General features: G+C 58.9%; 2 protein-coding genes across 16 annotated transcripts in view; one reads left to right on the top strand and one right to left on the bottom strand.

The window, feature by feature from the left end:
- Positions 1-20,602, bottom strand: part of HCFC1 (host cell factor C1) — a 22,690-nt gene extending 2,088 nt beyond the window's left edge. Inside the window, exons 1-25 of one of the 10 annotated variants that reach the window (XM_070290439.1) lie at positions 19,427-20,602; positions 14,194-14,342; positions 13,880-14,040; positions 13,124-13,332; positions 12,163-12,247; positions 11,560-11,666; positions 10,285-10,464; positions 9,843-10,202; positions 9,453-9,613; positions 8,859-9,056; positions 8,310-8,534; positions 8,112-8,216; positions 7,501-7,756; positions 7,032-7,174; positions 6,753-6,891; positions 6,396-6,616; positions 4,571-5,918; positions 4,210-4,373; positions 3,143-3,719; positions 2,465-2,785; positions 2,142-2,260; positions 1,919-2,056; positions 1,441-1,626; positions 562-862; positions 109-172 (exon numbers count right to left, since the gene is read on the bottom strand). In XM_070290439.1, the coding sequence (XP_070146540.1) occupies positions 109-172; positions 562-862; positions 1,441-1,626; positions 1,919-2,056; positions 2,142-2,260; positions 2,465-2,785; positions 3,143-3,719; positions 4,210-4,373; positions 4,571-5,918; positions 6,396-6,616; positions 6,753-6,891; positions 7,032-7,174; positions 7,501-7,756; positions 8,112-8,216; positions 8,310-8,534; positions 8,859-9,056; positions 9,453-9,613; positions 9,843-10,202; positions 10,285-10,464; positions 11,560-11,666; positions 12,163-12,247; positions 13,124-13,332; positions 13,880-14,040; positions 14,194-14,342; positions 19,427-19,619 (6,110 nt within the window). In that variant the 5' untranslated portion in view covers positions 19,620-20,602. Of the gene's footprint in view, positions 1-14; positions 173-561; positions 863-1,440; positions 1,627-1,918; positions 2,057-2,141; positions 2,261-2,464; positions 2,786-3,142; positions 3,720-4,209; positions 4,374-4,570; positions 5,919-6,395; positions 6,617-6,752; positions 6,892-7,031; positions 7,175-7,500; positions 7,757-8,111; positions 8,217-8,309; positions 8,535-8,858; positions 9,057-9,452; positions 9,614-9,842; positions 10,203-10,284; positions 10,465-11,559; positions 11,667-12,162; positions 12,248-13,123; positions 13,333-13,879; positions 14,041-14,193; positions 14,343-19,426 lie in introns of those variants that run through there. The other 9 variants (XM_070290440.1, XM_070290441.1, XM_070290442.1 and 6 more) reach the window with 9 other exon arrangements.
- Positions 20,074-26,131, top strand: TMEM187 (transmembrane protein 187). 6 transcript variants are annotated; one of them, XM_070290457.1, is made up of 3 exons: positions 23,382-23,482; positions 24,188-24,223; positions 24,722-26,131. In XM_070290457.1, exon 3 carries the CDS (start codon positions 24,982-24,984, stop codon positions 25,750-25,752), a length of 771 nt encoding a protein of 256 aa, XP_070146558.1. In that variant the 5' UTR covers positions 23,382-23,482; positions 24,188-24,223; positions 24,722-24,981; the 3' UTR covers positions 25,753-26,131. The 6 variants fall into 6 exon arrangements, with proteins under 6 accessions (XP_070146557.1, XP_070146553.1, XP_070146554.1 ...); XM_070290456.1 differs by lacking the exons at positions 23,382-23,482; positions 24,188-24,223 and adding an exon at positions 20,074-21,627 and having other exon boundaries at positions 24,726-26,131; XM_070290452.1 differs by lacking the exons at positions 23,382-23,482; positions 24,188-24,223 and adding an exon at positions 20,115-21,653.

The following is a 26,131-nucleotide window of genomic DNA, read 5'->3' as shown; positions in this document are numbered from 1 at the left end:
CCCCACGTTTCTGGAGAAGCAGGGCCCGGCTATCCCCACTGCTCCTTGCTCTCGGGGTCCGCCTACTCCCGGCCCCAGAAGGCTCTTGGAAAGGCACCCTCTGCTTACATTTCTGGAGACGACATGGGCCGCTTGCTGGCCGGCTTGGCGCCAGAGCTGTCTTTACTGGTTTCTAAAAGCAAAGAGGGGAGAGTGGGCGGGCAGCCCTGACGCCACCCAGCACAGCGCAGCCAGGCACCAAGTGTGCCGGCCCCTCCCGTGGGCGTGTGCCCCAGGGTCCCGGCCACCTGCACGCCAACCCCCAGGGCCATTCTGGACACAGCTTAGAGGCCTCTGCTGTTGTCACCCCGACTGACAGAGCAGCCCGAAGCCTGGGCACCCACCCCCCACCTCTGGCTGCAGGTCCTGTTGGCCCTTCCCATGCCCACCGCCCTCCAACAGTCCCCCAAGGAGCTTTCTCCACAGTGGGTGAGAAATCCACCCACCCCAGAGGGTCAAGCTCACCAGGCCAGCAGCTGGCAAGAGCTCTCCCTCCCCAAAGGGAGCCCCACACACACCCACCTTGCAACCACCTGACTTGGGTGGCTGGGCCATAGCCCTTCTCGTTGCGGGCGGCGATGCGGAAGATGATGGCGGGCTTGGTGGTGTAGTCGATGTGGGCGTTGGAGAGGCTGGAGGACTGCACGAGGCAGGAGGGGCTGGGCCCGCAGTACACCCGCATGAAGGCCAGCTGCGCTGGGGTCGAGCTCTTGGTCTCGCCGCCGGCCTGTGCGCTCTGGATGGCCAGGTAAACTGAGTACTCGATGATCTTGCCGGAGGTCACAGAGGGCGGCTCCCAGGTGAGGTGAGCACCGTCTGGACTCTGGAACAGAGGAAGCAGAGACCAAGAGGGCCGTCTTCGGCCTCTGTGACTTATTCCTCCCCTGCCCATCGGAGAACAGAGAACCTAGACCGAGTCAAAGCTTTCAGAACTGACAGCTCCTTCTTCATCCCCCTCCCAACACAACAAACCTATTTCACAACAGAGCTCAAGGAGCTCCAAAGAGATGGCTTCGTCTGCCCCCACCAGGAAGGCAGCCTGACACAATGGCAAAATGAACCAGGACTCCAAACACTTTCCTAGACCTGTTCTGTCACCTAACAAATGGCTTGTCATTTAGCCTCTTGGTGCCTCAGTCTCCCCATCAGAAAAATGGAAAGAACCACAGGCCCAGACCTCGTCAGGGAGTTTAGGCATTAGAGGATTAGGTAAATGAGCATGTTAGTCATGGCTCACGCAGTGTCAGAGATGGAGAGAACCAGAAGCTTCAGCCCAGACCCACCGGACTCTGCCTACATCTCAGGGGCCCCTCCCAAATCACCCGCGCCCAGCCCAGCAAAGAAAAAAGCCCCACAAGCACGGGCTTAGCTAAGGACAGAGGCTGATCTCACAAGACTCACTTTGCTGATTTTAATGGCACACGGGGCCCCCGGGAAGCCAGGCAGACATGTTTTAAAGGCTGAGATCTCACTGAAGGGCCCCCGGCCACAGGCATTGATCCCGGCAACGCGGAACTTATAGGCAGTGCCTGGCTGCAGCTCCTGCTTCTTTAGCTGGTTGTAGTCGGGCATGGTGCCCGAGTCATCCTACAGGGACAGATCAGACGAACAGGAGAGATCAGAGTGACATGAATCCCACCACTGACAGGGCTGCCGGAGTCAGTGGAGCACTTTTCCACCATGGGGACAATGGGGTAGGCAAAGGGCAGCCATGGCAGCCCTGTCATGACCAGGGGGCCAGGGCTGAGCTTTGCCCCTGCTTCAAAGGCTGCAAGGGGGATAGGGTGAGGAGGGGTCAGCCCTGAGACGGAGAGCGCACCCCTTAGGAGATTCACAAGCCCCTGCCCACCTGAGGGTGCTGGCCCCCAGGGATACATACATCAGTCGGGACAGCGTCTTCGGGTGGCAGGAAATAGTGTGTCACCATCACATTGGTGCCCTTAATAACCCCCACGTCAAACCACTGGTTCTCCTTCTTTACAGGGGCTTTGCTAGGTGGCGGTGGCAGGTCTGGCTTCTGGCAGGCAGAGAGGGAGAAGAGATCAGGACACCCTCAGAGTCCGGATCCATTAGCCCGCTTCACCTCGTCACTCCAGACTCACCACACCCAGGGACTCAATGCCGTTGGCCACTTCTGTCAGGGTGGCCGCGGCCTGCAGCTTCGCGGGGCTGGCCACGACGACCGGCTGGGGGGCCACAAATGTGTTGGACGGGGCCAGGCCTGGGAAGTAAAACAAGGTGTCAGCAGGAAAGGCTCCAGAGCTTCTGCACAGGAGCCCCTGCCTCAGGCTACACAACCGAGCCTGTTTCTACCCCAAGGGACCTGGGACCCCACTCACAAGACTTTCTTCCCCAGTCAACTGACTTCCCTAGGGGAGCAAAGCTGTAGGCCAACCCGCCCATGGCCAGGCAGGGCCCCACGTACTCTCGGTGGCCGTGGGGGGCAATAGGCCCACGGTGCTGGGCACAGCCCCGGCCAGCTCATTGAGGCAGTTGCTCTCGATGGTCGGGTCATTGAGGCTGTCGGCAGGGGCCAAAGCTTCCGTGGGCAGGTGGTGCTGCTGCTGCTGGGCCTGTGCCTCCTGGAGCTGCTGCTGCTGGACCAGGGCGGCCAGCTCCTGTTGCGTTAGCACAATGGGGATAGTGGTCGCCTGGCCTTCCTGGCCCTCAGCTGACAGGTGGCTCAGCTCTGCCTGCGTCACTGCCGCGGCCGCCTCTGAAGTATCCATAGGCTCCCCAGTGCCTGCTCCAAGGGCAGAAGACGACTCAAGAGGGATGCCAGCCCGGCTTCCCACCACCACTCTCTCAGAGCGACAGGCAGGATCCGTGAATGCCAGCTCTCAGAGCCTGTCCCCCAGACCTCTCCTCTGCCCTCCCCCTGGTGAGACCTGCCTCCTGCCTGCGTACCAAAGTCAGCCCCCATCCCAGTTAGGCCATACTGTGCCATTTTGGTGGCAAACAAGTTCCCTTTGCTCAAGCTGCCGGAGGGAGGCACCCGAAGCGTGGTTCATTACCCCTGAGCAGCCTGTCCCTCCCTCAGGGCTACCCCTGGCCTCAAGCGAGGACAGCCCGCTGAGCCAGCTGGCCTATGTGCAGCACCTACCCATGACAGCCTGCTGTGCGGCCTGGAGCACGGCCTGGATGGCCAGGGCCTGGGCCTCCTCTGTGGCTGCAGCCTGTGCGGCTGCTTCAGCAGCAGCAGTCACTGCCAGCTCCTCTGGGGTGAGCCCTGTCACCATGAGGGTGGTGGTGCCCGCTTGGGCCTCGGCCATCAGCTCTTGGGGGAGGGACAACTGGTCTACTTCGGACTGGGTGGGTGGCGGTGGCTGGACCACCACGGTGGCCACCACAGCCGAGCTGGCAGGCTCCTGGCCTGAAGACGGGTCCCCTGTACTGCTCAGATCCACGGCGGCCTGGAGCTCAGGACTCTGGGAGGCTGACAGGACCTCGGCGGAGTCCCCCACCAGGGGCGCGGAGGCAGGCTGCAGGAGCTGCCGTGGCGGAAGCTGCTGGCGCGGCCCTGGAGAGGCCTGGAGCTCCTCTGGGGGCTGCAGGATGTCAACAGCAGAGAAGGGCATGTCAGAAGTTTCTGTGTTGGCTATGGTCACTGTAATCGTGGCCGGGATGGGGACTTCGGTGGTCAGAGCCCCTGGGGCAGTCTCAGTCACAGATGAGATCTTCTAGAAAGGGAGAGAAGCCCCCGTCAGAGGGGAGGAGAGGAAGACCGAAACCAGGCAGGCCTTCATCTCTCCCTATGGGCCGGGATCTACATTCTCAATGGGTGGCCACAACCCTGCCTGACAGACAGGAACAGTAGGTCACTGAGCAGCAGGGCACATGGCAAGAGAAGACGAGACCTCCGACCTGCCAGCCCATTTTAACCCATCCCCAGAGAGACCCCTTGGTCTCACGAAAGGGGCCCAACTCCTGCTGTGCCACACCATAGCCTAGTGATGAGCCACAGGAACCAACTACAACGATAAAATCACCCAAAGGACACCCACCAAGGACTGGGGCCTCCTGTGCCCTGCCCTGCGAGAAACTGCCCTTTTATGGTCTGGAAAAGGAGCCGGGAGCGGCGCATGCCTGGAGCAACAGCACCACCTGGTGTCCAGTTCAGGAACATGGGCCCAGGCGCGCCAGGTCACAGGGACCCTCCTTGGCTCTTACCGGCACCGAAGGGCCTGGGACTGGCGTGGACTGCGTCACGGTGGTCACGGCCCGTGTCAGCGTGGAGGACACTGTTGTCGTGATGGGACTGGAACTGGCGATATTCACACTGTCTCCCTGGGTGCTCTCCACCTCTCCCTGGTCACCAGCAGGCGGTGGGGGGTCTGGTGGGGCAAGCAGAGAGTAGGGTGACAGGCCCTCTTCCAGCAGGGCTATCACCCAACTCTGCCACCAGGAAACACGGTTGCCTGGAAGACCTGCCCGTACCGGGCAACTGGGCTCCACAGAACTGAACTGCGGGCCTCTTGGTGAGCCCTGGGCCCGGGAGCCTGTGGGGACCTGGCTGGTTGCCTCCACCTACCTTGGTTGGAACTCATGTTGGAGGTGACAGTGGTGGCTGTGTGCGTAGTGCCTGTCTCGTGCGTCTCACAGGGCGGGTTGGAGCACACCCTTTGCGTTGGGAAAGGAGTGAGCAACGAAGCGCTGGCCTGAGGGGCGACTGTGGGTGGCACTGCCACCTCCAGGCTGGACTCCAGGGTCCTGTGGGAGGGGGCGGCATCCGGGAGCAGGGCGCCCAAGCTGACAGACATGGTCGTGCCAGTGGAAGCGGTCTGGTGCGTCTCACAGGGCCGGCTGGCAGGAGGCTGCTGCCCGCCCTCTGGCTGGCCTGCAGCCCCTCCGGATGTGGCTGTGGTGGGTGTGTGGGTGGTGCCCGTCTCGTGGGTCTCACACGGGGGGTTGGAGCAGACCTGGGTCACGGTGGCCGAGGGGCACAGCAGTGCTTCCAAGGCCGCGGCAGTCACAGAGGCACTGGCTGAACTCTCGTACACAAGTGTGGGGGCCCCCAGCAGCTCATGGGGCTCCCCGGCACCCATGGCAGAGCGGGCCACAGTGGCTGTGTTGGTCGTGTGCGTGTGATGCACCTCCACCTGGCGCCCCATGGACACCAGCGGGCCCAGGCCGGCAAGGGACCTTTCCTCGCCACCGGGCCTGACCTGGGCACTCAGCGGCCCCAGCTGTAAGAGAGTGGCACCGCGGCCAGCGGCCTCGAGGGCCACACTTGGTCTGAGGAGCGGGCCGGCTGAGCACGGGGCCCCGGTGGCCATCACAGTCATGGTGGTGCTGGTCGCGCTGGTCTGACGGGTTTGACACGCAGGCTTGATGGAAACCTGGGCTCCCTCTGACGCCCCGGCAGTCACGCTGACCCGGACCACGGTGGGAATGGTGGTGGCCGCGCAGGCGAGCCGGATGTCTCGCCGCGGCCCACCTCCGATGCCAGACATGGCGGTGGTGGCTGTGCTGGTGGTGCCAGTCTCGTGAGTTTCACACGGCGGGTTGGAGCAGACACGAACGACACTGCCATTCGGCTGGCCCACCGTGGAGGTCACGAGAGCAGCAGTGGCCTCCTGTCTGTCGCAGACGAACTGCACTTGGGTGGGCTGGGGGTGCCCCCCGAGATTAGCGACGACGGTGGTGGTGGCTGTGTTGGTGGTGCCCGTCTCATGGGTCTCGCATGGCGGGTTGGAGCACACCAGGGTCACGGTGCCGGGCTGCACGTCACCCTGGCCCGAATCAGCGATGGTGACCGTGGCCGTGGGCTGTTCTGTAGTAGGGGAGGCCAGAATGGACACTGGGAGGTCGTGCACAGGCTGGGCCTCCACCCCGCTGGGTGCCGTTATCAGAGTCACCTGAGTAGGCTGGGAGACAGGCTGGGGAGAGGGCACACAGGGAGTTAGTGCTGCTGCCCATCCTCCCGTGTCTGCCCCTGCCACCTACCTGCAGTACCCCCTGGGACCAGCGACTTAGAACCTAAAGCAAAAACCCTGGCAAATCTAGGACCTGCTCACCCTCATTCCAAGACACTGACTGGCTCAGGGACCAGAAAAAAGGAACCAGGAAGAGGTGGAGGAGCAGGGCCTAGGCTGGGGCAAGCCCTTGGTCAAGCGGGGGTAGGGGGAAACCTGGCTGACCCTGTGCTGTGCCAAGGCCAGCTTCACCACTTCACCAGAAATTCAGCTCAAGATGCAAGAACCTAGTGCTCAAATGCTAAACACGGCTGAGATATGTCGTCTAAACCCGACAGACTTGCAGGCAGTGACTAACAATCGCAATTATGCACCTACAGGTGCCACATGCAGGAGGAAAACCAAGGGCCTGGCGGCACACTGCAGCTCCGACTGCCCTACCTGCATGGTGATGGTGGGCGTGGTGAGCCCAGCGGCCGCCGTTAGCGTCGTCTGCGCCGCCGACACAGTGATGGCAGTGGGGTTGATCACCTGACTTGAGAGGGTGGCGATGGTGCCCAATGTGGTGATGGGCGTGGCCAGTGAGGCGCTGGTGCTATGGCCCCCGGCTCCGGCCAGGCTGGTAGAGACGGTGCCTGTCACCGTGCCCAGGGTCGTGACGCCTGGAGGTGGGGAAGGGGAGGGTCGGGCGGGTATGGGAGGAGGTCAGCAGCTAATGCGGCTGTTCTTCCCAGGTGAGTGGGACCGGGGCACACCCCGACCCTGCCCTCGCGGCCCCGTACCCCGAGGCCTCCGTACCTGTGGTGCCCTTGACAACCAGTGTGGTGACGGCCGGCTTGACAGCAGAGACAGTAACGGGGGTAACCAGGCGGACACCCCCCATAGGCACGGTGCGCAGGATGGTACCTGGCTGGCCAGGTGCACCCTTCAGCACCACCTGGAAAACCAGAGAAAAGGGCCCCCGTGTCACTCGGGGGCTGGCCAGAGCAGACCCTGTGCTGCCCCTCCCAGGCCCCACGTGGCCTGCTGCGGTCCCAGGCTGGACCCTCGGGGAGGATAGGGCCAGGCACACCTCACCTGGGTCACTCCTTGCTGCCCGTGGCCTGTAGCGATTTTGGGAACAGCCGTGATGATTTTGGCGGGGGCTCCAGTTCCAGAAGTCATCACCTTGGTGGTGATAATGGTGATGGGCGACTTGATGCCGGCACTGCTAGTCACACCTAGAGGAGAGGGGGGCATCCTGGCTTCAGGAAGGGCCAGGCAACAGTGCTGGCCTCCCACCCAGGCCCGCTTCTCTCGGGCCCTCTTTTCAAACAGTTATGCCTGTTACCCCTCAATTAAAACAAAGACGTACAAACTGTAGCCATACCCTCGCTACCTCCTGACAAATCGTAAACAAGAGGCAAGGGCAGAGCAGACGGGAAAATCTTATACAAGAGGCAAAGAGAGGGCACAGCAGAGAGGGAAAATCTTAAGAGGCAAAGAGAGGGCAGTGCAGAGTGAAAAACCTCAACGGAAAGATGTTGCACACTGGCTACCCCCTCACCTGCTTTCTCCCCAGCACACCGGGGAAGGCCCCTACCCGTGGCGCCCGCCTGTGTGATGATGGCCGACATGGGGATGGTCTTAATGATAGTGGTGGTGCCGGGCTTGGTGGTGCTGGGGGACACACTGCTGATGCCCAGGATGGTAGGCTTAGTCCCTGCCCCGCTGGCCTGTGTGGTTGTGATGATGGTAGTGGGCTTGCCATCTGCAGACGTCACCAGCTTCAGGATGGTCCCGGCTGGCAGGGGTCCTTTGGTCTGTAAGGGGAAAATGCATGGGGAAAGGCTGAGATGAATGGGCATCACTGCCGGGATACAAAGTGTGGCTTTGTTGTCGTTGTTGAATTTTAAATGAAGTCTGGTTGCTCTATGATACTGTGTTAGCTTCAGGTGTCTAACAGAGTCAGTCAGTGATACACGTATGTATCTGTCATTTTTTAAAAGAACTGCAAGTTTAATGGTGAGTCTGGTCTGGCCAGATTCACTGCTAGCCCAAACAGCTTGGACTATTCTGAAGACTGCAAGTGACAACCAAGCAACAGGACCTTCTGAGCCACTCAAACTCATGGGATCTTGTCTAGGCAGGGTCCCAGTCTAGGGTCCATGAGCTCACCTGGATAATCTGAGTCACCGGGCCTGTAGATGCCTGGCCTGTGACTGCCGAAGTCTGAACCGGTTTGGTCTGGACCACTGACATCACTTTGCCCAGATTGGAAATCTAAAAACGAAATGACAGTGCACCAAAATAAGTGATCCAGAGACCGGTCAAGGGCATGGACTGGGCTGGATGCTCCTGGTGCTGGTCACTCACCAGAGCACTGCCTCCTGGGACCGAGATGGGGCTCTTCACCAGGGTGATGGTCTTGGTGACTCCACCCACCACTGTGGTCACCACCTGGGCTTGCTGGGCCACTGTCACGGTCCCGGACTTGTGTACAGTGATGATGGGACGGGTAGATGTGTTGGCGGCAGAAGAGACGGAGGTCCCCACCTGGGCAGCTGCAGTCTTCAGCATGCGAGTGGCTGGGTTGCTCACCTGGAGATCACAAAGAAGAGTGGTGGGTGGGGGTGGGGGGGCGGAGAGCTGGCCCCTGTGCATTTGTGTATGTCCAAGCTCAGTTTCGTTCACCTCTCCTTTAGCGAAACAAGGGAGGTCACTGGGCCACAGGTCTGGCCACAAGGCTGCCACACCCCCATGGCTGCCAGTTTATTCCCCAGCCACCACTAAGCACCAACCACGGACCCCCATCCTCTATGGTTGGTCCAAAGGCCAGAAGCAGTGACCACTGTCTAATGACAGTGCCCAGAAGCCCCTGGCCCCAAGGCTGTGGGCTCAGAACCAGCCCCAAGGGATGCTCACCATGACTGGTGAGGAGGCCACCTTCACAGTGGCTGGGAGCGTGGTGGTGCCTGGCGTCACGGCCACGGTTTTGACGATGGTAGTGCCAGCCGGGACACTCAGGACTGTGGGTGCCGAGGAAGGAGGGATCTTCTGGGTGGCAGCAGCCGCGGCTGCCAATGCAGCCATGCCACTCATCTGTGGGCTGCTGCCAATGACCTGCAAGGGACAAAGGAGATTAAGCCCACAGGGAGCGCCAGACCTGAGGTGGCCCCAATCCCTGCTTCCTGGAGCAGCACCTCTTGGCTTTGAGGACGGCCAAGCACTGCTCTACTGACCCCAGACCTGGACTCCCACCATAGACCAGGCCCGTGTCAAACCCCAGCTGGCTAGCTTCTCCCCTCAGAAAATACACATTTAAAATGCCCTTGAGATCATATGGTGAGGAGACCATTCTGAGCTGTCAGCTTACTAATTCTGAAGTTAGTGATGAGAGGTTGCCTCATCAGCACTTTCCAGGCCTTGGATGAAAGGTGTTAGCACAGGGTGGGAGTCAAACCCCTCCAGTGCGCCACTATCAGCAAAGTCCCACCGCGCCCTGCCCTGGCTCCTTACCGTCCCCTGGGCACTCTGTGTAGGCACAACCATCCGCACGCCTGCGGGAAGGGAGGTCACAGTCACGGGGGCTTTCCCAGCCTGGCTGGCAGGTCGCATGGTGACCAATGGGGTTCCCGTGGTAGCCTGAGGACCGGTCACTTTCAGCACAGCCGGGACACCTGCTCAGAGAAGGGGCCGAAGTAAGCGACTTCCGGGATCTGCTTGGGCTTCAGCTCCCGCCCTTCCAGTACTGCTCGGGGACAGTCTCCGCGGGTCAGGACCAGGCACCCGCAGCAGCACTCAGCCTCCGGTCTGCACTAACGGCCTCCAGGCGTGCGGTCTAGCAGCCCCCGCTCAGGCATGCCACCTCCGGGTGAGCCAGTTCCTGCCCTCGAGCGCCCGGCTCACCTTGAGTCCTGGCTGCGGCGGGCACGGAGATTGAGCTGCCAGGCACCGTCGGCAAGACCTGGATGGTGGTGGTGGTCGGGGGCGCGGCAGCAGCCTGGGGCAGGAGCGTGATGCCTACTTGGGTCAGCGGCTGCACGGCAGGTGCGGCTGCTGCTGGGGCAGGGCTCTTGGGAGGATTGGCAGGCACAGACGGGACTGGATTGGGTGTGGGGGAGGTGGCAGTGGCAGCCGTGGCAGGAATGTCATATTTCTGGAGCTGCAGAAGGTAACTGTCGGCTGTCGCCACGGCCCCCCAGCTCACCTCCAGGGAGTTAGTGTTGGCTCGCACCAGCTGTACCCGGGCTGGAGGTGGCGGCTTTTCTGTAAGAGAGCATCACTAGTGAGGAGGGAGAGGCAGACACTTCAGGGGCGGGTGTGGCAGCTCTCATCCAGTTAGCCTTACCCGTTTCCAGGTACCAGAGGTCCTTGCAGCAGACCTGGTTGTTCCAGGCCTTTCGGTAGCCGTCACGCCCACTCCAAATGTAAAGGCGGGTATTGATGGCTACTGCACAGTGGCCGGCACGGGCCCTGGGAATATTGTCTTCCAGCGTATCCATCAGGATGGTCTCCCAAGCCATGGTATCTGAGGAGGACAGGATGTGAAGGTCAGCGGGGGACAGAGGAACCGACAACCCTCAGGGGCTCTTTGGCCTTTTGCTGTCAGGGATGGGGAATTAAAACCAGGAAGTCATCCAAGATTACTAAAGTAAGATGAAGACAAAAACAAACAAAAAAATACAATTCCGTATGGCAAAAAGACCGTACAAAATTAGAAACCATGAACTATAAACTGGGAAAACTACATGAAAGACAGTCAAAGGTTCCCCTTCTTGCACATGGAGCAACACAAAAGCCTCCAGAAAGAGATGGGCAAAGAGGAACGCAAGTTATGGAAAACGTGACAGAAGATCTCAGAAAAGAAAAATACATACCCTCACTCAAGATAACAGAAAGGCAAACTTAACCCAGAAGGTGCCTGGCAGCTTGATGTTCCTTTCGCTGCAGCCAGGGTTGAGGGTGAGCCAGGGGAGGGGACCTGGGGCTGGCCCATGGGAAGTCAAGCACCTACGGGGCTTGGTGAAGAGCGTATGCTTTTGCCGGCCTGGTGAATACCGCTACAGACATCTGCATGTCCGGTAACATCCCCCTGCCGGCAAGGCTACCTCTAGGTTGTTCCCCTTCGGATACACCTGCACGTGGCAAGAACGGTGCGAGGATACTCACGGAGCAGCGTCGGTGCAAGTTTTGACACCACGAGCGCAATTCAAAAGAATGAGCCACTCGCCCTGCGGGGATGGGATGGTCTCCGGGACAGAGGAAACACAAGGGCCAGGCACTGCGCTGCGTAGAGCAGGCCGCCATCCTGTGTGCTCCGTTTTTAAGGAACCTATAGGCAACGCTCACATCTATGGCACGGTCCCTGCAGGGTGGGTGAGAAACCACCAACAGGAGACGAGAGGGAGGCACTGCGTGGTTACGCCGGTGAGGAATAGCCTATTCAAAACACGCCAAGGAGCGTCCCTCAGGGCGCTTAGACCACTGGCTACGCCTCGCAGAGTTCTAGAGGCACGGCCTAGAAGCAGCTTGGCCCCCTGCGCCCCCAACACAGCCCGCAGGCCGAGGTGGGCCGGCCTCCCGCAGCCCTCTGCAGGCCGCGCTGAGCCCGAGGAGGCCATACCCAGGTTGAGACAAGCCAGGGTGTTGGTACACTTCCACTCCTTCTCGTGTGTGGCCACTTTGACGTCATCCATGACGAGAGGCACCCAGCCACCAAACACGTACATTCTGGGACGAGGGAGGGAAGAGTAGGAGACGATTGTGGACGAGGTGCCAAGCTCGAGGCCACCTCTTCCATCCAGAATGTCCTGAACACACTGGGTCCTCTAGCTCTCCCCAGGACGCACAAAGCTCTGAACGTAGCCCTCTCTGCCTCGGTGGCTCAGCCCTCACAAGAACTGTGTCACCTCCAGCGCACGGAGCTTTGGTGTAGCTCACCCAAAGCTCCACTCTGTCCCCATCATCCTTACGTTCACTTTGGGACCTTGGCATTGACAAAGACACTCAGCTGCTGCTGCAGAGGATCTAGAACAATCTGTGTCCCTCTACCCTTTTTTTTTTTCCTGGTCCCCCAGGGTCATAAGGGGAAGACAAGGCTGCTGAACGCCAGCCCAGCCAAAGAGAGGTCTCCTCAGGCCTCAGGGATTGCTGGAACAAAATTGTGAGCCCATGGGGGTGGGAGATGGGGGCTACAAAGAGAAAAAAGCCACGGCTGGCTACTTACTTGTTTCCTATGGTAGTGGCCGAGTGGAGACTTCGAGGAAGAGGTGCCACCCCACTGAGACTGGGCTTATTCCACGTCAAAGTCTCTGTGTGGAGGGGTGGGAAGAGAAGGTTACTCACACCAGGTGGGACACATGCCCTCTGACCCAGAGGCTGTGTCCCAGATGTGGGGAAGGCTCTGGAAAGCAGCTATTAACACAGCATAAGAACTACACTCCTGGCCTCCCAACAGGCCTTGAGAGACCCCCCTGATCACCAGGCTCTGGCACTTCCCAAGTGGTCTTTCCCGAGCACCTGCTATGAACCAGGGCTGGGGCTGGGGGTAGGAGCCGTCGCCATACCCTCCAGATGCGCCATAGCACCTCCCACTCCTCAAGAGGCACTCACCCACCGTCAGCTCTGTCATCTACAGACCCAGGGCTACTAGAAATTCTGTGCCCAATACACTCTCTTTGGAACGCTGATGTAATGCTACAGGACCACCTAACCCTCTATAGTTGTGCAGTTGGCCACCTTTTCCAGGTGAAAAGCCTAAACTCCTGATTCCTTGCCTGTCGACCTGCCCATATAGCCCCCAGGGTTCTCACCGCGTCTGGGCAACCCCTCTGGCTGGGACAGACCAGGGGGCCCTGCTCCCAGCACACCATGACCACTGACGAGTTGACAGGGACTTGTGCTACCTTACCCACACAATGTCATTCTAGAAAGGCCATTTCTTCTCCCCTTACTCTACTGCAAGCTAGCAGACAGACTCGGCCAACAGAGCCTTGCTCTTTCTTAAACACTGCAAGCTAAGGGCAAAGAGAACAGCCCCAGATAGGTCCTATCCTGACCCAGTCACAAGTAGGGTGCTAGGCAGGACATGCCTCCTCTGTGAGAGCCCCACCACAACACCCCACGCCAGCTGCCCCGCAGACCAACTGCACTCCTAGACCACAGGGGCAGCCACACCCATGTCGTACCGATATCCAGGGTCCAGAGGTCCCCCAGCCTGCAGCCACTCATCCCTCCATAGATCACCAGTTTGGACTTCTTGTTGTCTTTCTCGGTGTAGACCACTGCAGTGTGAGACTCTCGGGGTGGGGGCAGGACACCATAAGTGATGGGAATGTCCCAGGCTACCACTCCAGAGCCCGGCCGCAGTTCCAGGATGTATAAGTCATTCAGGTACCTGAATAAAAATGTCCGGTTAGGGCAGGCCACCCACTTTGACAGGGGAATGGCAGACTCCTGGGGAGGCAAAGCAGGGCTAAGGCTACACGGACTCCAAATCCTTCTACCTCTGTCCTCACCCTTGAGGAGGGGTGCGAGTGGAAGGGGAGCAGCAAGACGGGGTGTGCTTGGCTGCCCTGCACAAAGCTGGACATGACATGAGGACCTCTGAGGTGAAAAGGGAGCACCAGCTCGGGACTACCTGCAGACTCTAGAAAGGCCCTTGGAAAATACCCATCACGAAGCCTGTAAGCACTGAGAAGGACCAGCTCTAAACTGGGTCTGAGGAGCAGGAACCAGCACAAGGCAAGGTTGGAGGAACCAACTGTCCTCCCACGAGGCCTCCTGGGGGTTAGACCCCTCAGCTCTGGAAAGCTCTTTAGATGGCGTCTAGGCCCACTCTCCTGTTTCACAAATGAAAGGGACCTGGTACTGCAAAACTGACTGCTGTGTGGGCGAACACCCCGGCCTTCATGGGATTCCACATGAACAGGACAAAGCCTCACCTCGGAATGTTGTTCTTGGGGTCCTCGCTATCATTGGCCAGACCCCCAAACAGGTAACATTTGTTGCCCACAAGGGAGAAGCTGTGCCCGAGCCGAGGACACGGAGGAGGCCCATTTTTGGGTGTCTTTGCTTTCAGTCTCTTCCATTCCCACCGGCTTGCCTGCAAAATCAAGGCTCAGTGATTAACTCGAGGGTGAGCTGGGTCGTTTGTCATATACAGAGGGGCTGCTGGGGGTGGGAGGGGGCACCTGACTGGAGTAAGAAGGTCTGGGTGGCGCAGGGCCTGCCCCCGCTCTGACAAGCAGGACACTACCTGGAGCTCGTAGAGGTCGTTGCTGTACTTCCCGTATTCCACCATCCCTCCGAACACGAGCAGGCGTGTCCCATCGCACACGAAGCCATAGGCTGCACACCCAGGAGGGATGTCCCCTCTCACAGCCGGGATGAACCACTGGTTGGTCGCTGGAGGACAAAAGTTAGCAGAAGTCAGAACACCCTGGGAGCCACCAGAACCAAAACCACTGCCCCTCTGCCTCCCTAAACCCACCAACCTTCAAATACAGTCCAAGAAAGGACAGGCTAAGACAGCGCCTCTTTTTCCAAGGATGTGGGACTTCTTCCTTTGAGCATCCAACTGCTAACCCTCTAAGCCATTTTCCAAACCCTCTGGCCTCAGAGACCACCCCAAAGTCACCCTGCTTCTCATCACGGTCATCTTAATAGGCAGGAAGTCACTGACAAGAGAATCCGTCAACTTCTGGGGATGGGACCACCTCCCGCCCCTCTATGGGGACTTGGAAAGAAACATCTAACACCCAAGCTACCCTCCCGGAGGCCCACAGCTGGCTGCACATCTCAGTGGCTGAAAGAGCGAATGCTGCAGGCCAGGGGCAGCAATCCGAGTACAGGCCGAGGAAAGCTGTGGGGGCACGCTTGAGCTCTGCTGCAGTTTCCCCGGCGACGGTCCACAGCTCCCTCCTCCAGAACACAGGCAGAGGCGGTGGCGGGCAGCCTCCCAGCCCTGGAAGCCACCTCAAGTCTGCCGCCTCAAGCCAGGGTGGAGCTCCTCAACTGCCCTTGCTCCGCCTGGCACCCCGTCCCTCCCAGGCAACCAGTCCCTTGCCTGCCTTGCTGGGGCTTCCTGGCAAAGTCACGGAGAAAACGCTGCCCTTTTTGGAGGGACTCCTCCTGTCCTGTGTTATTTGAAGGGCTATCTCCTGAAACACACACTGAACTCTCACCAGACACTTCAAACCAGCAGCCAGCTGCAAACCTGACTCCACGCCCCTCCATCAGTTTTGGTCAAACATGGGCGAGCAAATCGGGACTGAGGAGACAGTGGACAGGACAAGGACCTGAGCGCCAATGGAGCCCCTCCCAGAGCATGACAGGGACCGGTCCCTACCACCCTCTCCATGCTGGGTAACCGGACTCCCATGGCGTCACCCTCAAGGGGGGAGAGGCCTGCCCCCACACCCCAAAGCACATTCCACCTCCCGGCATAAAGGCACCCTGGCTGGCCACTTCCCAGGTGGACACATCCTTGGAACAGGCCATGGGTCCCACCCTCGGTTCAGGGGAGTCACTAGGCCTCAGGGATGCCCAGCACTCCCCTCCGTCTCCCCTGCCTGCAACGTGCACCCTGGCTCCAGAGTCCGGAGGTCCACCTTACCCTTTCTCGAGGTGCAAAAACAAACCGAGAAGAGCAGCAGCTTTCCAGGCTTGAGCCCTCAGCCCTACACACACTGGGGGGAGATGGCTCATGCAGTGCCCGAAGGAGCTACATCCAAGTTCCCAGGATAAATGCTGACACAGATCTCTGAACCTCCCTCCATGGACACGGGAAAGAAAAGAAAGTAAAGTCGCTCAGTAGCGTCCGACTCTTTGTGACCCCATGGACTGTAGCCTGCCAGGCTCCTCTATCCATGGGATTTTCCAGGCAAGGGTACTAGAGTAGGTTGCCATTTCCTTCTCCGGGGGAATCTTCCCAACCCAGGGATCGAACCCGGGTCTCCTGCATGGCAGGCAGATGCTTGACCATCTGAGCCACCAAACTTTTAAAAACTAGACACAGGAACAGAGACCGAAAGGAGAAGTAACTGACCAGAGGTCACAGGGTCAAACAAACACATGAGACGAGAACCCTGTCCCTGAGTAAAAGGGACCGCCAGGTGCCTCCCTGAGGGCCAGGGGAGGCTACACGGGAAAGGGACGGGCCCACAGGTGTCAGGTCACCTGCCACCTGATTCAAGGACTGGGCGAGAGGGACTGGTGACATCCCAAGAGCTCATTCTGCAGCACCCAGGAGGGGCTGACCTCGATCTAGAACACTCCAGGCAGGAGAAGGCTGTCAGGCAGCACAGTTTCTGGGCCGAAGCCTGGTTCTGCCCTGAGATGGCAGCTGTCCCCTAATCCTATCACCCCTCACTCGCTTATCTAGGGGGGTGGGTGGTGCACGACCCCTGCGGGACCCTCCTCCCCCCTCAGTTCTGGCTTGTCACCACTCTCGGCTGGGAGTGGGGCTAGGAAGAGACGCCTATACCCCGGAAGAGGTGGCCCAGCGCCCCCAACCCCCCCCGCCCCGCTTCCTGCATGGTGGAGGCGGTGGCAGGTGCTAGGAGGCACGGAGTGGGGGAGATGATTCTCAGAAGAGGTGACGCGGGACCCAGAGCCTTGAAGGCTGAACAGGACTTCCCAACAAGTGAAACCGGTGGGGTCAGGCAGGAAGTGCCTGTGAGAATGCGAAAGGCCCAGAACAGAGGGTGAACAGGTTGGAGATAAGCTCAACTTAGTAACCAATTAGCTCCAGGGAGAGCACGCCCGGGAGGTGTCCCCAAAGCGGGGGCCTGCGCCTGATAACCAAACCGAAGGCCGAGACAGCCAACAGGGTGACCCTGGACCCAGCACGTCCCGCCTGAGACCCCAGGGTCCACGTGTGCAAAAACAAGGAAGTTTCACTAGCCGCTTTCCAAGGCTCCTTCCGGCGTCATCAGCTGAGGACATTGGAGAACTGGCGTCATCAGCTGAGGACGTTGGAGAACCACTGAGGCAGACCCGCCTCGACCGCTGCTTCGCCCAACAGCCACAGCCTCCCCACTGTGTCAGGGCCAGGGCCCCTGGGTGATCCACTTTGGTGTTGCCAGAAACTTCCCTGAGGTCAAAGATGGGTCTCCCAAAAGCCGGGGAAGTGTTTCACGGCCACTGGGGAGGAAGGACACACACTTCCTCATGCACCCCCTTCCAGTTCAGTGCACACCTGCCACCCCTAGCCCTGTCACCCCCGATCTCTGAGCTGCCTGAGATGGCAAAGCAGGCACGTGCCCCCTAGGGTCTTTTGTCTTAGCAACGGGGAACTCTCTCTGAACGATGAGTCTCTCTGAGCATTCCTATTACAGAAGGAGAAGCTAGAGAATATGCTCTGACCTCATTTAAGACACAAGACACAAGGTAAGCAGAAGGCCAGCTGTCAAGGCAGCACTAAAGATGCCCTAAGAAGGATGCTGGGCATCTGTGCCTCGGCTGGTGGGAGATAGGCCACACCAAGCCCAGCTCTCTGAAACAGCAGAAGCTCGAGGCTCCGTCAAACAGGAAACACTAACATGCGGTGAGAACCGGGGAGCAGCGTCTACTAGCAGTGAGAAGTCGCCAAGGGAGTTCGTGGGGCACTTTCCGAATTGGTACCCTGGAGGAATCCAGGGCTGTGGCCCTTTGGAAGGCTGGCTCCCACTACTACACAACGTACTCTTCCAGAAGGGGAACAAGTGAATGCCGAAATGGTCAACACATGTTGACACGGAGGCCCCAGGAAGCAGCGGCCTTTGGAGCCGATGGTAATTAGGCCCCTGGCCTACTTTCTAAAATTGGCATTCCCTGCCAAGGAACCTGCTCCAGGCCTTCCCAGAAGGAAGGTGGTCCAAGGGGTTGAGGAGGTTCTGCTGAGCACACTGGCCTCTCTAAAAACAACCCTGCCCCTCAGCCTTCCCTTACTGGGCTAATCGCTGCCGCCGCAGCTGTCCAAGCTGGCACCAAGCTCCAGCAGACAGCCCAGCCTCCCCAGAAGCAACAGGTGCTCCGACCAAGAATGTGAAGGGTCACCGGCAACCCACCAGCCTCGGAAAGTCAACTTTGTAGGATCAACCACTTATAAGACGCAAGCATATTGAACTCTGTGCTTCAGGGGAGGCGCGGGCCGGGAGCACTCAACTGAGAGAAAGCTCGGCTCCAACCCTCAGCGCACGGACCAACAGCCTAGCTCAGAGCAACCACGGAGCTGGGGGCAGAGGCAGGGGGGGTGGGTGGGGGGACACGGGGTGCCCAGACCCAAGGACCCCGGCCCGCCAGAACCCTGGGACAGGACGGCTTGGGGGCAAAAGGCATTTGGCAGATGAGCTGGCGTGGGGGGAAAGGGTTAGAAGCCAGCCCCTGGCTGCGGCTGACCCCAAAGCGACCTGGAACTGCAGAGAAGAGCTTCCTAAAAGCACACTATGAGCCAGGAGGGGGTTTGCAGCAGCTCCACCTCCGCCGCTCAGGCTCTGGAACGAAACGCGCCCAGGCCCATTGCACCCAGTAAGAACGCTCAGTCCCTCTCCCCAGGCCAGCCTCCATTCAACAGGCAGCTGGGGCCCACGAAGGCACCAGGTGTACCAACTGGCCACCATGGGGGAGGGAGCCACAGGAGGATGCCGCGAAGCTCTAGAGACTGAGCAGGGGTACCAGACAACAGACCCAAGGCGACTGCACCTCACTCCTCCTGAAGAACCCAGCCTCGGGTTTAGGGGCGGCCTGGGAATGGGCAGAGTAACCTCCTCGGTCCACTGTGGGATAACTGCAACTAATCCTTCTCTCTTCCAGCCAAAGGCCCCAGATCCAGACCACGGGCCATGGGAAGGGAAACACTGCAGGAGTCGACGCTGCAAGTGGGGAACGGCAGCGTCGTCGGATTTGTGGGGCCCCAGGACGACAGTTCCCCAGCGTGGCACACCACCGGTCCACCCCGTCCCTGGGGCAGGATTGAGGCCGCTCAACTCTGCCCCTTTTCTCGAGACGGCCACCTCATCTGTCATCGAAAAGTTGTCACTGCTCCCCAGAGCGCACCAGAGATGAGGAAGAGCCTAGCAGGAATGGGGTGGGGGGGTGGGACTCTGCGCCAAAGGGACGCATCCGCCCGCCTAGTTGGCGGGGGTAACGGTGTCTTATCTGAAGTCACCACCGCGGGCGCCGCCCCCGCTCCCTCACCAGCCGGCCTAGAGGGTTCCTCTCCAATACTGAAAGGCACCCCCTTTGGAGACAGGAAAAGCAGGGGTGTCAGGATGGGGACAAGAGCAGGGCAGAACAGACAAGCCATGCAGAGCAAGGGGTCTCGGAGGGGAGTCCCGTGCGGCTGGAGGAAGGAATGGGAGGAGGGGGGAAGAAGGCAGCCGGGGAAGGGAGGAGAGGAAGGAGGGAGAAAAAGGGAGGAGGGAAGGAGGAGGGAGAAGAGGAAAGGAGGGAGAGGGAGGAGATGGAGGGAGGGAAAGATCCAAGGACCCAGCGGGCTTTGCACTCACCCGTGTTGTACACGTGCAGCTCGTCCACTATCCCCTCGTTGCCGCCGCCAAACACCACGATGAGCTCCTTGATAGCCACAGCCCGGTGGCCGTGGCGGGGCCGGGGCACTGGACCCGACCAGCCCACCACTCGCTTCCAGCGAGGCTGTAAGAGCACTGCTGGCGAGTTGGCGGGTGACACGGCCGAAGCCATAGTTCCGGGAAAGGGCGCGGTGGAGAAAAGTCGCCAAGTGGGAAGGGAGCCCCCCAATTCCGCTCACACACACCCCTCTTCGTCTAAGGTGGCTCTCACTGAGAAACTGATCCTCACACAGCGGTGGACGGCTCCATGGAGGCCGCCATCTTAACTATTTTCTCCTTCCCTTCTCCTCTTCCCCTTCTTCTCGCTTACCGCGTCTTGTCGAGAGCCTCTTGAAACTGTCAAGCGCCTGGACCCGAGAAGGTGGAGGCCGTCGAGTCCCGCCGCCCTGACTACTTGCCTGGGAGCTCCCACTTACAAGCTCGAGCGGGAGGCCCTGGGAGCCGCCATCTTGAGCCGCCTCTCTCTCCTCCCTTCCTCAGTCGTAGCCCTCCCCTGCCGGAAATGGCGGAGCCCCGGCCCGGTTCCCACACCCCCCGAGTCCCCTGTACTGGCCGGCTTCCGGGGCGGGTGGAAAGGAGCCACAAGCGCAGCGGTTGTCTCAGCCCCGCCGGCGCTCAGACCACAATTGTGGGAGCCGCCATCTTGAGACCGTCCCGCTTCCCCGCCCAGCGCTTAGGGTAGAGGCCGCTCCCTTAACAGCCTCGACACTCGTAAGGAATAGAGGCGCGCCAGAGGCCAGTGAAACGAGCTTGAGTTTTTGAGGGCTGCTCAGAGACTAGCCCCGTATGGCTCGTGAGGTCTCGAGAGTCTACCCTTAGTCCGCCTCTGCTGCTTAGGCTGCGCCTGCCGCCCTGGGAGCCGCCATCTTGAGACTAGCTCCCCCTTCCCCCCTATTCTCTTCCTCCCGGGTCAGTTCTTCCACTGCAAACCAAACGCAAGGCAGCGTCCGATCCTCGCTTTCCTCTTTATGACTCCTTTCCACAGGAGCCGCTTCAAAAAGGCAGAGTTAGGCCCCGAAGTGGCAACTGTACGGCAGGAGGAGCGGTAACGGCAGGGCGCTCATGCCTCCTCCCTGGGAGCCGCCATCTTGTGTGAAGAAGTAACAACTAAACATGGCGGCAGCGGTGGTCGGGCGAGGGGGCGGAGTCGGATACGTCACTGTTTTTCACCCCCCCCACCCCGCCCTCGCAGGATTCTCCTCCCGTCCGAGGCCCGTTAAAGGAACTCCGCGCTGCTTCGCGGCAAGAGACCGGGGCCGCTGCACGCTCGGCCTGAGGTCAGGCTTCGCTCGGGTCAGGCACAGGCGCGCCCAGCTTTGTTGCTGCCGAAGCGCGCCTCCACGCCTCCGTCCTGGGAGCCGCCATCTTGCCACTTCCCCTCGCCCGGCCGTCCGCGGGCGTCAATAGCGACTTTCAGCACAAAACAAAGATGGCGGCTGCGGCATCTGGGGAATGCCCGGATGAGGATGCCTCAGACGCGGTTGGCCCCGCCCCCTTTGGAACTGCCCCCCGGGTCGCTGACGGGACACTCGCCAGAGGAATCGTTTTAACTAGCAGTGGGGACAGGGCACAGGTTGCAGAGAGTGGCTGACAGGAGACACTAAAATCAGGCTTCGGATCAGGAAGCGGACATTTTCCCTCTCCTCACGCGCAGCTGGCTCCGTGGAAGCAGCCCGAAGCCCGCCACGGGGGAGCCGGGGGCGGGGCGAGCGTGAGCGATAACGCGGCCTGGCGCGCGACGCCGGGGGCGGAGCCCTCCCAGGCTCCCAGGCCTCACGCCCCGCCCCCAGGTGGTGGCGCCGCCGAGACCCCGCCGGCGCCCCAAAGAAACTAGCCGAGCTGTCGCGCGTCGGGCCGGCCCCTGCCCCTTTGCCCGCCGGGCGAGCGGCCGGGCTGGCGGTGTTTGAGGCGAGCGGGCGGGCGCGGGAAAGGTCCGTGTCGCCCCGCGTCACCTCGCGTCACCCCGCCCCGCCTGCTTCCCAGAGCTCTGGGCCCAGCCCCTCGCGCAGGCGCACAACCACCTTTAGGGTCCGCCCTTTTTCAAGATTTGAATTTCCCCCAGCAAAGCAAGACAGGCAAAATACCCGGATGGTGATCGCTGGCTTTTTCGCGCCAATACTGTAAGTTCTCACGACAATCTTGAGAGGTGGGTACATCATCCTGATGTTCCAAATCTTGCAGGAGCCTGTCTGGTCGCTGCTCCAAGCTCACGCCCAGACGATGCAGGCTGCAATGCGCTGCTGTCCAGGATCTTAGAATGACAACAGACGGTTTTTCCAGTTTCTCTCATGTTTATTTGATCTTTACATTCATTAGCCTCTAGCCAAAATTTGGCCTTTCCCGCAACTAAAGTGTAGGTAACAAAGCACAGAGCGTTAACCTGGTGATTGTGTCACCAAGGGAAATGACATCATTTGAGATTATATAGCTTTTCTTTTAGATATCCTGAAAGTTAACTAAACTGCAAGTTACTACAGAATAACTCATTTGAAATTACTGTAGTTATTCAACCTGCCCATAGATCATGTAATTTAACATGTTAGTAAGGAAGCACACTTATTACTATATCATACATTATAAGAAATATTTTAATAACTATCTTTGAACATATTAAGTTTGTGTTTTAATTCTGTTTTAGTTTATGGATTTGGAAGCATTTGTTTGAGGAGAGGCCAAAGAGTCCTGTGACAGTCAAGGGACAAGAACCCTCACCTGTGTTTCTGTGCCACCAACTGCCCTAAGTGACCTTGGCCATTCATGTCACCTCTCTGGCCAAGTCCTTCCCCTCTCAAATAAGGAAACTGAGCTGCGGGTTCTCAGCAGCCTTGCCCACATGCTGGGATTCTGTTCTCAGAGTTCAAGAATTGCTATGGTAGCTCCTTTGGCATCCAGGTGGCGTAGATTGAGCTCTCCTGCTGGTGTCCCATGGTAGAGCCTTCAGACTGGCATCGCCTTACCTGCAGAAAGGGAACAATGGTGGTCAGGATAGTCCCGGGCACAACAAACAGTTGTTATAAGGGATACAGGTTAAAGAAGCCACCACTGTGACAGGCGACGGTAGCTTTTGCATACAGACTGAGAAAGCAGAAGAGTTTAAGGAACACATCTTAACCCCTTAGCCTGGGGATTGTCGGGTTTTGCAGGACTTCCCCCCGCAGCAAGCCCAGAACCAGAGCAGGGGAAAGGGTGATGCTGGTGAGCCCTCAGACCTTCATGTGCCAAGCAGGGGAAACTGGGAAGAACTTTGAGAGTCACATCACAAGGGTCACAGCAGCTTAGGACTTAGGCCATATGAGACCTGCCTTGGTCTTTCTAGTGGACTTGGGAAGTTAGTTAGGTAACATGTCGCTTTCAGCTTGCGCAAGGGCTCGAGCAACCTCTGCCCAGTGGCCAGAGAGGAGTCCCTTTCTACACCCTTCCTGGATCTCCTCCTTTAGCAAGTGGACAGTGTCAGACTGCCTGTCCGCAGCTCTTCTCCATGCTTGGCTGGTAGACAGGAGGGTCAGGCTAGCACTGGCGGCCTGGGGCCCCGGAAGCCTGGCTCTTCACATCAGGGAGTCAGACCCTGGGTGGGGTCAGGGAAGGACCTGGAGACACCAGGTGAGGCCTCAGCTGGTGTCCCCGCTGGACTCGGAGCTGAGTGGGGAAGTGCTGGTGCTGGAGAGGAAGTGATAGCTGATTTGAGGGCTTCAGCAGACCAGGCAGAGGAGGGCAGGAAGACAGACTATGCCTGGGAACTCACAGGACTGCATGAGCATGGCACTTTGGTGTCTGGCCAAAAGGCTGGGGCATGATCACGTGTGAGCAGAGAACCAGCCACTGAAGGGTGTTAAACAGGGGCAGTCCTCAAGGGGGCTGCTGGGGGCTGCTGTGTGCAGACCACGTGAGCGGTGGCAAGCCTGGAAGTGGGAACCCTGGAGGAGGGACAGCCTCTAACTTAAAAGACTCTTCCTTCACCAGAGGCTGCAACGGGAGGTACACGACAGTGGCACAGGCTGAGATGAGGGTCAGGACAAGGGCTTCACTTCCTTCGGGGAAATGCTGCTCCCCTTAACAACAGGCTCCCTGGAGGCGGGAGGGGATTGAGAGGGTCACCATGAGGCCCAGCCAGCCATTTCCTGGATCTTACAGGTGGGCCCTAGGGTCAGTCAGAGCAATGAAATGGCAAACAGGATGACAACAGAGGAGAGATGCTAACTTTGTGCTTGAACCAAAATTAGCAGGTCTTTGCTAAGCATGGGAGGGAGGGGCCAGGATCAGACTGGGCCCTGCCCTTTCAGGGCCTAAACTGCAGGAGGGGACAAGGGGCCTCAAAAATAAACAGTGGTCTGCATACCTAAGAACTCATGTAGGTCACACAACAACTCTGCTAGGATGTACATCCCCATTCTACAGGTATGCAAACTGAGGCCTGGAAGGGTTAAGGCCCAAGATCACAGGGTTAGTAGGTGGGGGAGCTTGGATTTGACCACAGACAGTTCTTCTCATCCCCACGCCCGTGTGCTTGCCTGCCAGCTTGGCTTTGAGTCATCTTCAGGGCACCGAACCTCTTCTCTTGTTAATATTAATACATTTCTTGGCAATGAGGCCCACTCACACCACAGCTGGCCCCAGAACAGTTGACAATCCATGAAAAGTCCACATTGTTTTTAAATTATCTGTCTGCTTCCGTGACTTCAGGAAATGGAAGGTTTTCCTGTGAGCCAAGGAGAGAAGGTAATTTTGGAAGGTGTGGCACTTCAGGGGAGGGCAGAGGAGGGGGTGACTCAGGTTGGCAGTCCTAGGGGGATGGCTGCCTCTGCTGCCTGGCCTCACACCCACAAAGCAGCTGAGCCCTTCCTCTCTGCCCATCCCCAACCCGCCCCACCATTCCCTTGCCTTAGATTCCAGAATCTGGCCCACAGCTAATGTCTCTAATTTAACTGGGAATTTAGTTCAAAGGGCTTTGGGACTGGCTTGGAAAACTCCAAGCATATCCTGAGTTTTAACAACAGACCTAGGAAAGATTTAAGTCTCTAAATGCAGTGGTTCTAGGGGAGCGGAGACGAGGAGCAGGATTTTTTATAATACAGAGATGAAAGAAGAACAGCATAGGTGTCAGGAGAGAGGGTCATGATAAAAACTTTGGCAGAGCCTGAGGCTGAGAATTGGGAAGATGGAGGCGCTTTTTTGGATGGTTTTCTTTCTACCCACACTCTTTTTGTAACCACAAAGGAAGAAGGCAGAACGGGCCTCCACTGGTGCCAACCAATCAGCAGAACCGCTGCCTTCCTCGGAGCTGCTACCTCCACTGGGGCAAGGTCGCAGCATCTGCGTCGGAAATCACGGGGACTTCTTCCTGCTGGCTCAGCTGGGAGGCTGAGGAGTGTTTTGCAAAAAAGAAAAAAAGAAACCGTTTATCCGAATTCTGAAATAATAGCCGAGGCAGCTGCTTTGTGGAGCTCCCCATCCTGGGGCCACACCTAAGGTTCCAGATGAAGCCTGAGTCGGGGCAGGCCCTCTTCCATGTGGCCCTGGCCAGCTGCTTCTGCGTGGCCACTGTCCACACTGGTATTTTCGAAGGTGTCTCTGTCCAAGTGGGCTATGAGCACTATGCGGAAGCCCCGGTCACCAGCCTCCCTGCCTTTCTGGCCATGCCCTTCAACTCCCTTGTTAACATGGCCTATGTGTTCCTGGGGGTGTACTGGCTGCGGAGCCAGGCCCGTGCCCCAGGAGGCCCTGCAGAGAAGTGGAGGGCTCGCTACCTGAAGGACGTCTTCGCAGGCATGGCCCTGGTCTATGGCCCGGTCCAGTGGCTGCGCACTGGGATGCAGACACGGCCCAGCGCTGTGCTGGACCAGTGGCTCACCTTACCCATCTTCGCGTGGCCGGTGGCCTGGTGCCTCTGCCTGGACGGGGGCTGGAAGCCCTGGCTCCTCCTGGCTGTCGAGGGCCTCTCCCTGTGCAGTTACAGCCTGGCCCTGCTGCACCCCCGTGGGTTTGAGCTGGCGCTGGGCCTGCACATTGCAGCTGCCGTGGGCCAGGCCCTGCGCACCCAGGTGCACCACGGCAACTCTTCCTCGGGAATGTACTTGGCTCTGGGCGTGCTCTCCTGCCTGGGCTTTGTGGTCCTCAAGCTATGTGACCATGAGCTCGCACAGTGGCATCTCTTCCAGCAGCTCACAGGGCACTTCTGGTCCAAAGTCTGTGACGTGCTTCAGTTCCACTTTGCCTTCCTGTTCCTGACCAGCTTACATACCTGCTGAAGGTGCCCACCTGCAGAGAAGATGCGTTCAAGTGTGGGAAGAAGGGGCTTATGACCGCCAACCCTCTCCCCAGCGTCTACATGCACTAACTGATGGCATTCTGTCATCAGTGCTCAGTGTCCTTGGTGTGATGACATAAGGTGATGACACGGAAGACTGTCCCTGCCTTCGAAGTTATAGGCTTCAGTATTATGAACATGAGTATTCAATTTTGTGAAATGTTATGCTCTCTGCAACTTACTTTCAAAGGCTTAGAGCAAATATCTAGGGGCTGGGGATGTGGGGGTCATTGTACTAGTCTTGTAATTTTTCTGTGGTTTGAAACTACTCAAAATAAAGTGTTGGGGGGAAGTGACCCCCAAGAAATCCATCACACTCA

This window comes from Ovis canadensis, chromosome X (assembly GCF_042477335.2).
Source record: "Ovis canadensis isolate MfBH-ARS-UI-01 breed Bighorn chromosome X, ARS-UI_OviCan_v2, whole genome shotgun sequence".
NCBI classification, from domain to species: domain Eukaryota; kingdom Metazoa; phylum Chordata; class Mammalia; order Artiodactyla; family Bovidae; genus Ovis; species Ovis canadensis.
This window is presented reverse-complemented; position numbering and strand designations above follow the sequence as displayed.

What these genes read in the sequence shown, in the direction of transcription:
- TMEM187 (XM_070290456.1), top strand. Translation starts at nt 24,982, where the DNA reads ATGAAGCCTGAGTCGGGGCAGGCCCTCTTCCATGTGGCCCTGGCCAGC.